General features: G+C 34.8%; 2 protein-coding genes across 2 annotated transcripts; one reads left to right on the top strand and one right to left on the bottom strand.

Annotated features, from left to right (window-relative positions):
• Positions 1–774: 774 nt before the first annotated feature.
• LOC144566624 (uncharacterized) lies at positions 775–3,894 on the bottom strand. The gene is made up of 5 exons (XM_078316669.1): positions 3,862–3,894; positions 3,624–3,756; positions 2,368–2,462; positions 1,729–1,808; positions 775–1,134 (listed from the first exon to the last, which is right to left on the bottom strand). The coding sequence occupies exons 1-5, from the start codon at positions 3,892–3,894 to the stop codon at positions 1,059–1,061; spliced, it is 417 nt and encodes a 138-aa protein (XP_078172795.1). The 3' UTR covers positions 775–1,058.
• Positions 3,895–7,203: 3,309 nt separating this feature from the next.
• Positions 7,204–11,345, top strand: TRM11 (tRNA modification 11 protein). Its single transcript, XM_078316340.1, has 6 exons — positions 7,204–7,626; positions 7,939–8,150; positions 8,649–8,966; positions 9,119–9,193; positions 10,448–10,522; positions 10,645–11,345. Exons 1-6 carry the CDS (start codon positions 7,416–7,418, stop codon positions 11,182–11,184), a joined length of 1,431 nt encoding a protein of 476 aa, XP_078172466.1. The 5' UTR covers positions 7,204–7,415; the 3' UTR covers positions 11,185–11,345.
• The last annotated feature ends 1,977 nt before the right edge of the window (positions 11,346–13,322 follow it).

Here is a 13,322-nt window from a genome sequence, read left to right as displayed (position 1 = left end):
CCATTGCAACATTAATCATCGGAGGTAAAGAGTCAGAGACGCACTAGGTTTAAAAATTAGATATGATAGATAAAAGTTTGAACTATTGTTTCGATCTGAGATCGAGAGAGTTTGGGCGATAGTTCAGAGCTGAGAATTTCGAACGAAGTGCTGAGAGCGATTGCCTAAAAGATGGAGTGAAGAGGGAGAAATGAGATGTTGCTTTTAGAAGAGGGTAAAGTAGACATTTATACTTCAAAATAAAATAAAATTATAAATTTAGTTTAAATTTTCAAATTTAATGAATATATGGGGAAATAAGAAAGGATTTCAATTTAGAATGGGGAAATAAACAATTTCAAAATTTTGATGAGGAAATTGGCTATTTTGAATGTTTTGATCGGTACACCAGAAAATTTTTCCTATTTGAAAACAGTGGGTCTGGACTAAAAAAGATTTCAGTCTAATTAAGAAATAAGAGCATCTCCATTAGCGCAAGAATTTGCAATTGCAAAACAGTTATTGAAATCAATTTCAGTTCTTAATTGCATAACTGCCACAACCCTGCAATTGCAAATCCAATTTTTTTCGCTCCAAATCAACGAATTTATTAATGAAATTTGACCGAACGTTCCTTTCACCAGAACGGACCCCTTCCTTTCCTTCATTTCTCCGCGAAATCGATTCCCTTCCTTTTCTTTCTTTGACCAGAACTGAACACCTCCAAAACCAACATTAATGACTAAATCCAAAATTTGCCGGTTCCTTCCTTTCTACGAGGTGTTTCAATGCTGGAAAAAGTTTAGTTACTTTGACAATAATTTTAGCAATACACAAATAAAAAAGTAACCGATGCTCGCCAAAAAAAGACGCCAGTCATTTTGCATAGTTGCATACTCTATTCCAGATACTTATTCATTGAAGTTGATGCAAAAAGTAGACTACAAAAATTTAGACAAGAAAGTCTCTCTAATTATTCATTACCAACAAACAAAAGAAAAGAACCAATTTCTAGTCAAGAAAACTTGATTCAGAATCTCAACATTTTATTTTTATTTCCACCAATTTATTGGGGTTTTCTATTCAAGTTTAACCTCAGTCTCTCTCCTTGGTGGATCCAACTGCAAATAGTAGAATGGTTCTGTCGGTTCTTCCCTAAAAATGTCAAGCAGTTGTTTTAGTTAAGATTTACACTCAAGGATTTATCATATCAGCCCTCAACAGTACATATCAGGCAGGTAGGCATTAGGCCTGAGATCCCATTATCTCCTTTGAACAATCCCAAATAATGCCATGTGATTGAGCAAATGCATATTCTACTTTCTAAAGCTAAAATTAATTTAGTTTGAATGAACAATTTTATTGGACAACCCAAGTCCTGATTAGTGGTACATACCAAAACCAGATTAGCACGTTCACATTTTGGGCAATTCTAACAGCTTAATTGCTAATCTGTCCTTCTAATAATTGTAGAAACATTACGCTAGTGTGAGCTTAAGTTCACCATTAGGGTCAAGAACCATCAGATTAATGTCAAACAACAAATTCGAACTGTTGATTTTAATCACCACAATCCTGAGCCAGGCCAGATTCATCCCAAGTTTTTAATTTTTAAGTTTGTTCTATATATAAGATCAAGAGATCAGAAATTATTACAAGAGGAACCTATCAGGATAAGCTCAACTTTGCTAAGCTTAATTTTATACTAGCTTGCTCGAAACATTTCAAAAGAATTTAATAGAACTCTACCCAGGTTGAGATCGCATGCATCTATAGAAAAGCTTGAAAGGACTCGGTACAGTCTTGAATGGGTTTCCTTCAAAGCATGCCTGAAAAACCAAAAGAGAAATTATTTCAATACAGGGATTCTTATATACCATTTGAAAATATTATTTGTTAAAGCAACATATGCAACCTATAAGCACCCCTGTACCAGTAATAACTGATATCAAAACAAAACATATTCTTTTGAGCGTGTGCACATGTACAGTTTGTTTAGCTTACCACTCCATCCAGAAAAACAATACTAAGAGCACCAGAGTATCAAACTTCTTTTTTATCTCTCAGGATTCAATAGCAACCACAGAAAGATTGCAACATAGTAGCTACATCAAATAATTGCAATTTTGCTAGTACCAGTCCTAACAAAAAGTGTACTGCAATATATAGCACCATTTTTTGGCCACATACTATTGTACTGACCAAAATTTTCTCCAGAACAAACAAGTACCAGTCCACACCAAATCAGACAATTAGTACGGTTGAAACAAAATTTGGTCATGTCATCATTGTTTGACAACTAGTACCAGCCAAATACTAATACCATATAGAGAATGACTGCAATATTCCACAAGGAAGAAGAGAAGAAAAATAGAAGAAAAACAAAACCTGAATAACATCTTCGACTCGGTCGTTGCAACGATGGGCCTTAGGCTCTCTTGTTTCTCCCTCTGGTAGGCCCCACGGGCTCTCCCTCCTAGGTACTGGTCATGTACTCATTTCCTATATGTGTGTACAAGTCAAGCTAGAGAACCATAATCCAGTTGTTGTCAGCTAAAATACTATTTTACTGAAACCAAATTGGTTTGGGAATAAATAAAAAATAAGATCCCTTGAAACAATAATCTGATAATAAAAAAGACAATTTTCTTTCATTATCAGAAAAAACCCTAGTAATGCTTTTCATGCTCAGTATTTCCAATTGGCTTGTTCAACTAAAACCACAAAATTGGAATAACAATGCCCAACCGAGCTACCAACCATAAAATTATATGATGAAGGTAAAACAGAAACCCAATCAAAACATTATGTGTAAACTACCAATTTTACCCAAGTTTGAACAAATTAAGAGGAAAGCTAACAAAAAGGAAGTAACAGATAAAATGTTGAACTTCAATTAAATAGGATGCCCCCCGTAATCGAAGGAAAATAGAGATTGGTAACTGCTTTTACCAGCTATATATTTTCAAGCTAGAGACCTCCGAGTTACGCCGATTCTTCCTTCTAGTATGCTTGCGACTCACTGATTTGATCTTTTTACTGATTCTTTTGATGCGATTTATGATCGGAAGAGAGATTTGGGATAGCGGGATCCTCAAATCCAGACCATCCAATCAGAATTTCAGACCTACCACTACCGAAATAAAATAGGCAAATCAAAATTTTATTCGGTTTTTAAACATAGAACTGAACCGACTGAACTAAACTTATCAACCGATTAAACCGAACCAAAGTATATTAATCACCACAACAAAGAAAATTAGCCCCACAACATTCGCCAGGAATAAATCCAGATAATGCATGACTTGAAGCAAAATCATGAAAACTAAGCATAACAAACTTGTAACATAATTCAGTTTACGATTTACAAATACTTGACTCTATAAGTTTTGGCTATAGGTAATTAACCGTGTACAAACCAGTTTGAGATATGAAATAAAAATACAAAATTCACTCATTCCTCTATCTTACTGTTCTTGTTTAGCCATACACGACAAGAAAGAAAAATCAAATAATCACATCTCACAACTAGCCCCCAGAATCAAGCAATTTACAACACAAATTAAAAGGAGGACTCAGCCCGCACATGACAACAGCGCGAAAGAGAGCAAAGACACAAAAAATGGAGGTTTCCTTTGTCTTACCGGGATTTGCTCCAAATTGGTCTCGGATGGCTCGATCGACCCCAAAGCTAGGCCGGCGATAGCCTTCCCCCTTCGCCCTCTGATCAGCCTCGAGATCCGTGTGCCAGCAAGCTACTTGAGCACAAGAAAAACCCTAATGGGGTTTGTTAGGTGGAAAAGACTAAAGAAGGAATACCGGGAGAGGGGAAAAGAGCTGAGTCGTGGCCAGTAGGGTTCTATTGGAGAAATCACGGGATACCAGGAGAGGGGAAAAGAGCTGAGTCGTGGCCATGGCTTCCATGAGAGGCGCTCTCGAGCTAAGCGAACGGTGAGGGGAAGAACAGCGGTCACCATTGGCGAAAATGAGAGACAACGGAATAGCCCATGGAGGATGAAATGGGAACGGGCAGGGGAAGAGCAGCAAGAATATTTCCGTTGAGCGCGCAATTTGTTATTTTCAGCGATTTGCAAGAGCTTTGCAAGCTTGCAAATTCTGAAAGTGCGTTTCTGAAATCTTGTCTCCATCGGTGTCTTGCGAATTTGAAATGTCACGTCGTCCTTTGCAAGCGTAATTGCAAGCCGATGGAGATGCTCTAATAAAAAGCAAACAAAAAAATCAATGCAAAATGAAAGAATTATGTTCTAGATCTGTTATTAATTATGAACACATTTTGACTATTTGAATTAAATTTATAGCTTAGAAGTATAAGCCAAAGAAGATTTTCTTTCTTATGATTGTCAAAGAGAAAAATATCAAACAAACAAATCATATCGTATAACTACAAAATTAAATACAAACACAACATCTATTCATCCATTGGGGATCAAATGCTAGATATATATGAAATTAAAATTAATGACATGGATAATAAATGTGGATGCTGATTTTTATCTGCAATGTCAAACAAAGTTGAAATTGTTAGAATTTCGAATTGCACGAATATAGAATTGATCACCAAAGAAAAACGTATGATTATTTTTAAATATTAAAGCTCATGTTACTCGCCGAGGAATTAGGAGAAAACAAAAACAAAAATGCCCTATATCGGTATTTTTAGTTTGTTTTACTTGAGAAAACACTTGCACGCGCGAATTGGTCGCATCGTATGATGAATTTGTCACTTAATGGAATGGTGCACCCAAAACAAATTTAGTTATTTTCCTTGATAAAAGAAAAAGAAAAGAAAAATGAAAGTCAACATATATATATGACTTTCTTTTGGTTAGCTAAGAAGTATGTTATATAGAATAAATAGATTCAAGAATAATCTAAAATCCAGTTGGAAGGAAGCATGAATCTCCTTGTTTAATGACAAAGACTGGAAATGTATATTTAAATATATTTCTATGTGCTTTATTTTGTACGTCATTTCAAACATATATTTTTGTTTTGTTTTCAATTCATTAGTACAAACCAATGGTTTAAATAGCGTTTTTTTCGCGAAATAGCGTACGGGTTAAAAAAATCGCGCTATGCTCAAATAGCAGCGCTATAGTGCGGAATAGCGCGCTATAGCGGCGCTATTTGGGCATAGCGCCATAGCTTTTTTAGTCGGAAAACGCTATAGCGCCGCTATAGCGCGCTATTTAAAACACTGGTACAAACCGAAAAAGGTCTAGAAGTTACATATTCTGTATATAAACCATTTACCTGAATACTATTTCATCAAACATATACTTCCGGACTCAATTTTTTTTTAGAGATGACATTTACCGATTTTTTTATATATATCCAAAAAATAAATAAAATTTTAAAAAATAACCAACTAGCTATTGAAATTGCAAAACTACCCAAACCGGTTAACCAGTAACCGGACTCAAATCAAATTTCCGGTCCTCCATTTCCCGGACCCGTTGAAATAGTCTGGTTAACCATTAACCGGAAATTTGATTTGAGTCCGGTTATTGGTTAATCGGATTTGTGCATTTTGTTTTTTTTTTTTTAGAAAACAGAAATTTTTTGTATTAAAATATTAGAAATATTGAATATATTTCTTTGAAAATAGATGGAATACAATATAATTTGATTTATTAGAAAGACTGCAACAAATAACCCGGATTAATATTTTTCAGGCCGAATTTTTCGCGGCTGTAAGAAAAATTAATATATTTCTTTATGTGCTATTGGAAAAAAAAAAATGCTTAGATTTTGAGTTATTGATCCCGGTTCAAAAGTCACTTCTAGGTAATCCAGAAAATATTGTGATCCATCTAGTACATTTAATTAATAAAAAGTTGTATCTATTTTTGAAAAAAACAAAAACTTTAATTTATTTAATGATTGTTTTTCAAAAAGAATTCTCAAAATAGATACAACATTTTATTAATTAAATGTACTCGATGGATCACAATATTTTCTGGATTACCTAGAAGTGACTTTTGAACCGGGATCAATAACTCAAAATCTAAGCATTTTTATTTTTTTTCAATAGCACATAAAGAAATATATTAATTTTTCTTACGGCCGCGAAAAATCCGGCCTGAAAAATATTGATTCGGGTTATTTGTTGCAGTTTTTCTAATAAATCAAATTATATTGTATTCCATCTATTTTTAAAGAAATATATTCAACATTTCTAATATTTTAATACAAAAAATAAAAATGAAATGTTACAAAACCTTGTAAAAGAAAAGAAAAGCAGTAAAGAAGAAAATAAAAATGAAATGTTTATTTATAGTAAGTTGTTGTTGCATGTGCCAAAAAAATGTATCTACTAAAGTACTTCGCTCTTGAGTTCTTCAATGACTTTACTTCTTTCTGCAAATGTTCGAGCATATCTCTTGAGCCATAGGATAAAATGTGTCATTAATATGACCGGCTTCTGTCGTACTGACACTCTTGCCTTTGTTAAAACCTTGATTTTTGACATACTTGTATTCACCATTGCCATTCCTTCAGGTAGCATCCATCGTTGTCATCTCGTCATATAAAGCTTTTGAAAAGGGACAGTGCTTGAACAAATATTTTGTTGTTTCTTAATTTGCCTTACATAAGATGTATATGCTGACTATTTGAAATCCTTTCTTTTTGAGATTGTTGACTGATAGTAATTTATGACTCTGAATCCTCTGCTCCCTGGATGTAGGAATTTCTTGCCCCCTCAGTCACTGCGTGTGGGGCCGGTCACTTTTAATTTTTGAACTCGGGGTCCATCTCGGACTCACACGCAGTGACTCTGGGAGTAGAAAATTCATTCCCTCAGGATGCAGAGGATTCGGTTCTGTAATTTATTCCTTATCAATAGCCATCCAAATACCTTCATCCGTGGAGGTACTTGCAGTTTTCAAATTCTGTGAATTGAAAAACACACTTGCAGATAGTAATTTTAAAACACAACTGTGATATACCACTGTGTCTGTAAATTTTCACACAATTCTAACATCATTTATTGTTTTATTAAATCATGATAAATACAAACCGTTGTAAAAATAATAACATTTACATAAAAATTATCATTTATTATTTATATATTATATATGAAGTATAGGTTACATTTTATTTATCAAATTTTAAAATATTACCAAAATTATCAAACAAATTCATTATAAATAATCCTGACCCTTTAATATCTGGCCTCATGCGTTCGAATTTCCATGGGGTTCGTCTCATCGTCTGTCCCATAGGCTCACAAAAACCTAGTCCAGACAAGAATTAATTAGTCATAAATCAGGGTTTTGGGTTTTCTACTCGAATCCGCCTTCCTTTCCGGCCTGTCTTCCCTCTCCTCTTTCTCGCAGCCTCCCGCCTTTCCTCTAGTGACAAACACTGATCGATACTGGGCGAGAGCGAGCGAGAGAGAGAGAGAGACTACCATGTGGTATTTATGCGTGTTTTTTCATAGATTGCTGGACTACAGGAGGCCAGAGGTCGAATCCCTCGCGGAGCTCTTTGGCAGAGAAGAAGCCAATGGTGGGAGTTCTCCTCTTGTGGAATGGATGCTTCCAGAGAAACACCACATGGATTCCCCCTTCCATTTCGTCTCTCTTCCCTCAGAAGATATCGCTCGCAAGATTGCCAGTCGAAGTAATTTCTCCCTCTCAGATTCTTTTCTCCTTTCTATTTTCTGTTTATCGTCAATATCTCTGGAAAGTTGTTTTTAATATATTTTTTTTCAGAATAGGCACTTTTGTGCATAAATGAACTTAAAGTTACGTTCTGTGTCAGCCAATTAATGCTTAGATGTAATTTATTTCATCACTTATAGTGTCTGATGCAGATAATAATAAAAAGGTTATTTTTACGCAGAGTTTTCACTCGTGCATATGCTAACATCCACTTGTAGTATAGTGTGAATCTTATAAATAGATCTAATATAAGTTGCTTCATTTAATTCAGGTTTACTGGTAAAGGGAATATATGAACTATGGGGTCAGGGCACAGATTATGAAGAATTAGAGCAAGCAATAAAGGAATATCCTGAAGATAGAAAGCTACCGTATCTGACCGAAGATAACACTTTTAAAATCATTGTGGATAGCTTCGGCAAAGTGATCAGCTCTCAGGAGCAAAATGAAAGAATTCACGGGCTTAGTTATATTCCTTTCAAGGTTTCAATTAAGATTTGCTTCATAACAGTTATTGGTTACTTGATATTGATAGTTGTAGTAAAGTTATATGAAATTAAACTATCTACCTGGTTTAAGCAAGTATTGTACTCAGTTTTACTGTTTATTCAAATGTGGTAAAGTTAGTTAAAAAAAAATAGTCATATATCTTGCTTGCCATTCATATTCTTTTTCTTAGGTTAATGGAAAGCCCAATGCATGTATTATTGTACTACATAATATTTCTTCAATAGGAAATGGAGCTTTACGCTGTCATTTTATTTCACAATAATGCAAAGACAGAGGAAAAGATACTCAAGTTGACCAACTGTACCAAAGAAGAGTGAAATAAATGTCATATTGAATAATCTCTAATGGTACTACACTGGTACTTGTTATGATAGGAAGGGTTGGCTACCTGGCACTGTACTTGATCAAGTAGCATTTATTTCTAATTAGTGAAGACTTTTCATTCTGAACAAAAACATGTTTTCTATACAGGGTCGGGTTAATTTGAAACAGCCAGATCACAAATTCTGGCTAATGGAAACAGATGATTATGGGTCAAATAACGGGCTCCCACCTGTCCTACAAAAAACAATTTTTTTCGGCCGGGAGGTTGGTGCAGCTAATAGAAGTCTCCTACCTACATACCAGCTGAAAAGCAGGAAGTATATTGGCCCCACAGCCATGGATGCAGAGATTGCATTTCTCATGGCAAATCAGGGGCTTGCTGGACCCGGTAAGCTGGTATACGACCCGTTTGTTGGAACTGGGTCTATTCTGGTTGCTGCTGCTCACTTTGGAGCAATGACAATGGTAAGTATTTATCATTTTTTGTTTATTTTTTCTTTGTGACAAGCATGTCGGACTAAATGATAGGTCAGAAATTGGAATTAATTTGCACCACATCAAACCAATTGAATCTGTGCAATTTCCTAGCTAGTATGCTACTGACAGGAAGCTAGCAGGGTGCAGATATTGACATAAGAGTGGTACAAGATGGACGGGGACCCAATTGTAACGTGTGGACTAATTTTGAGCAGGTATTGATTGTTCATTTCAGATTCTTTATCTGTAAAACTACATGCACTATTTTGTCTCTGTTCTTTCAAGGAATACTCCAGTTTTGACTGGTACTGTTATAAGCTACTCCGATACTTCCAAATGGGTCCCGTACCCGTATCGGGCACGTATTGGATACCGATACGCGCCAGATATGGCATTGATACGTATTCGATACGCCAGCTGGCGTATCCTTGTTCAGCCGATACGGTCGCCGATACTCTGTTGAAACTCACGGATACGGATGGACACGTGTGGATTCGTATGGATACGGTCGGATACGGTCGGATCGTACCTATCAGACACGTGAACCGCGCTCCCACACCCGTGAACTGGTGAACCGCGTATACACCAGCTAAATAAGTAGTTTTTATGCAATGCGTGTGATTTGAACTGGGGAAGTCCCAGTCAGAGAGCAAAACCTATAACCACTGCACATGAGTTTTGTTTGTGATAAAAGCCGCTAACTATTATATATAACCTATTTCTAGATATCCTTTAAAGTTTTATAGCTGATTCAATAAATTAGACTTTTGTAATATATTCACCTTTTTATGATTATTTAAATGCAATATATAAATTAATAAAAAATAATAGAGTGAGTCTATGGTACTATGCATATTACGATTTGTTACCGTGCTACGGCTCTATATTCGAGTTTTCAAATTCTAACGGTCGATCTGAACCGTTCATCTTGTTCTCCATATTAATGTGTTTGGAGACCAAATTTTACATTTTTTGAAATTTTTTTACTATTTTTTTAGATTTATTGAAAATCAATGTTTTTGGATGGTCCAGAATTTTCAGATCAAGTGATTTTCTAAATATCTAAAAAAATAATAAAAAGTTTTCAAAAAAATGTAAAATTTGGTCTCCAAACACATATTAATATGGAGAACAAGATGAACGGTTCGGATCGACCGTTAGGATTTGAAAACTCGAATATAGAGCTGTAGCACGGTAACAACCCGTGATATGCATAGTATCATAGACTCACTCAAAATAATATATGTATATAATAGACGTATCGTATCTTTGATTTTTAAAAATTGCCGTATCGCCGTGTTCATATCATATGTGATACGATACCCGTACCCGTATCCATGCAACATAGGTTATAAGAGTTTAATTTCATACAAATTAACCATGCAGGTTTTCTGAGAAATTGCTTACTTCTATAGAGACTTTTTGAGACTATTTAACTTCTTTTAATGTACTTCATTTATTTTGTGCAGTACAACTTACCAGAGCCAATAGGTTTGCTCAGAGCAGATAATAACCTGCCTCCTTGGCGTCCTGGCCTGAAAGAGGTACAAAATAAATTAAAAGCTTAATTATGCTTCTCATTCAACTAATTTTGTTAAAGTAGTGAAGTATTTTTTTTCTTTTCTTTTAAACTTCTATAAAATAACTGACATAATTTTTCCACTAGATGTTTGATGCAATTATTTGTGATCCGCCTTATGGGGTACGTGCTGGGGGACGTAAATCTGGTGGCCGAAAACTACTGAAAGGCACTGTTGGCCCGTATACAGTCCCTGATGAGAAACGAGTTGACCACATACCCTCTACTGCACCATACAGTCTAGCCGAATGTGTGCATGACTTGCTGGATTTATCTGCAAAAATGCTAGTTATGGGTGGTCGTTTGGTATTTTTCTATCCTGTTTCAAGAGAAGATGGTGTGATGAATAGTATCAAATACCCAGAACATCCTTGTTTCAAATTAGTTTATTCATGTGAGCAGATACTTAGTTCTAGATATGGTCGGCACTTATTAACCATGGTTAAGGTTGGAGTTTATACAAAAGAGGTGGAAGAGGTGGCAAAAGAGAGGCACAGAGAGTTCAAGGAGAACCATGCAAAGTGGATGGAAGAAGGAAATTTGCACTCGGCAGTTTTTGAAAGTAACGATGGGATAAGTAAGTTTGATCGTGAATCAAAGCCAAAATATAGGGGCAAGTATGTTTAGGATATAGGGTTTTTTGTAGGCTTGTTTTAGTTTTTGGTTTTTTTCATGCTTTTATGAGACTTGGTAGTAATGTAGTAAACTCGATCAGTGTTATTTCTTTTTATCGATTTTATAATTAGAGAAAATTTCAGTTAACTGTTATGCGACCTTGTTTTTGTATCAATATTATCAGCAAGGTGCTATTTGGCCGTTGGATGCGTATGAAGGTCTGTACTCTGATCGACGGCCAAATTTCTTTGCATAGTTCTATTTTATATAATTATTCTACAGATTATCCTTGCGCACGAGACGTCAGCAGGCACTTGACGCCTCCTCCACCCTTAAATTTAAGGCAAGATTCGATCGGACTGTTCTAATTACAAAGATTAAGGTGAGGTTTATAGAGTTTTATGCATAGACCAAGTTCTTAGCTAACAACATGCAACCATATCTATTCGCTGAGAAAATACATGCCAACCCCTTGACTCTGTCTTCTTGCCCTGTAAACGTGCTTCACTCCGCAATTTGTATGGTTGATTATCAATTTGTTAATTAATCAATGGGGCTTGTTCATTTCCGACTAAATGTTATCACAAAGAAGTATTTTTTTACATTAGGTGTTATATATATTTTTTGGGTAAATTTCGCTGCAGGTCACTAAACTTTGTTATTTGTTACGAATTGGTCACTCAAGTTTGATTTGTTCCTTTTGAGTCACTCAACTTTGTTATTTGTCATAATCAAGTCCCTCTATATTTTTTCATCCAAAATTTTAACGGAATATGCTAATTCCGTTAGTATTTGGATGAAATATGCTCATTCCGTTAATATTTTGGATGAAATTAGTATATTTCGTTAATTTTTTGGACGGAATAAGAATATTCCGTTAAAATTTTGGATGGAAAAGTATAGAGAGACTTAATTGTGACAAATAATAAAGTTGAGTGACTCAAAAGTGACAAATCAAACTTGAGTGACCAATTCGTGACAAATAACAAAGTTTAGTGACCTACAGCGAAATTTACCCTATATTTTTTTGAGTAATTTGTATATGATTCAGATGCACGCGTGACAGAGTATCTTTTGTTCGATTTTGTTACGACTACTAATAAAAAAAAATAGAACAATTTAGAAAAAATTATGAAAAAAAATAGAGAAATTAAGATATGTAGAAACTACGTGTCCAAATAAATTTACACTTCTACACATAACAAAATATTAGAATTTTATCACATAACAAAAAAATATGCATAAAATGAAAAAAAGACAGATTATTAGAATGAAGAGGTGTTATTCAATCTGAAATTTTATCACAGTCGTTGGCAAATTAGGACATCAACATGCTTAATATAAAAACTAGTATCGTGCCTGTGAGTAACAAAGACATATTATAAGAATTATATCATACAAAATAACATATTTTCATAGAAAAAGACTAAATGACAAATAATATTTCTTAAGGAAAATTTCTAGTGTGCCCATCTAAACTTTTAAAATAGCCAATATTTCCATTAAAACATCATAATATCCTATATCCCCACAATAACTTGACGTTTTAACTTGAGCATTATTAAAGCACATTTCATTCCTATTTTCCAAAGTGTCCATGTGACATCACTAAGAATAATTAGGAATCTTGTTCTGTTAGCAGGGTTAAGGGAACAAGCAAATTGCATCAAAGTATCCCAATTGTGCCATTGATGCATTACCTCTTGACTCTTGCCTAACCAAAACCAAACTTGTTAAGCTAAATCACACATTAAGAATAAATGATCTATTGTTTCATGCTGACAACAAATTTGGCACTGAGTGTTATCTGTCCAACCCTAGCATGGCATTAGTTGGTACTGGTAAACCTTAGTAAGATTATATTTGGTCAGTATGAGGTTATGTGTAACTAACCACATAAAGATTCTTAGTTTAGGAGGTACTGGTAATTGCCACCATAGCATGGCATTAGTTGGTTGGTACCCTCCAAAGTTCAAAATAGCATAAATGGAGTGAGTTGAGAACTTTCCTGAATTTTTCCACCTCCAATCTATCTTATTATGTGGCAATGTGAATGAAGTAGAGCTAACAATGACAAGTAATTCTAACCATTCTCTATAATCTACACCTACCAATTCTATTCTAAATTTCAAAATCTGCCCTTAAGTGTG

Source organism: Carex rostrata, chromosome 15 (assembly GCF_964058835.1).
Source record: "Carex rostrata chromosome 15, lpCarRost1.2, whole genome shotgun sequence".
NCBI classification, from domain to species: Eukaryota; Viridiplantae; Streptophyta; class Magnoliopsida; order Poales; family Cyperaceae; genus Carex; species Carex rostrata.
The sequence above is the reverse complement of the archived record's forward strand: the minus strand, read 5'-3'. Positions and strand labels throughout refer to the sequence as shown.

What these genes read in the sequence shown, in the direction of transcription:
- LOC144566624 (XM_078316669.1), bottom strand. Translation starts at nt 3,894, where the DNA reads ATGGCCACGACTCAGCTCTTTTCCCCTCTCCTG. An exon ending in CCAATTTGGAGCAAATCCCG is followed by an intron (nt 2,463 to 3,623) that starts GTAAGACAAAGG and finishes GTACATGACCAG; the next exon opens with TACCTAGGAGGGAGAGCCCG. An exon ending in GAGTCGAAGATGTTATTCAG is followed by an intron (nt 1,809 to 2,367) that starts GTTTTGTTTTTC and finishes TTGGTTTTTCAG; the next exon opens with GCATGCTTTGAAGGAAACCC.
- TRM11 (XM_078316340.1), top strand. Translation starts at nt 7,416, where the DNA reads ATGTGGTATTTATGCGTGTTTTTTCATAGATTGCTGGACTACAGGAGG. An exon ending in TCGCAAGATTGCCAGTCGAA is followed by an intron (nt 7,627 to 7,938) that starts GTAATTTCTCCC and finishes CATTTAATTCAG; the next exon opens with GTTTACTGGTAAAGGGAATA. An exon ending in TTAGTTATATTCCTTTCAAG is followed by an intron (nt 8,151 to 8,648) that starts GTTTCAATTAAG and finishes TTTTCTATACAG; the next exon opens with GGTCGGGTTAATTTGAAACA.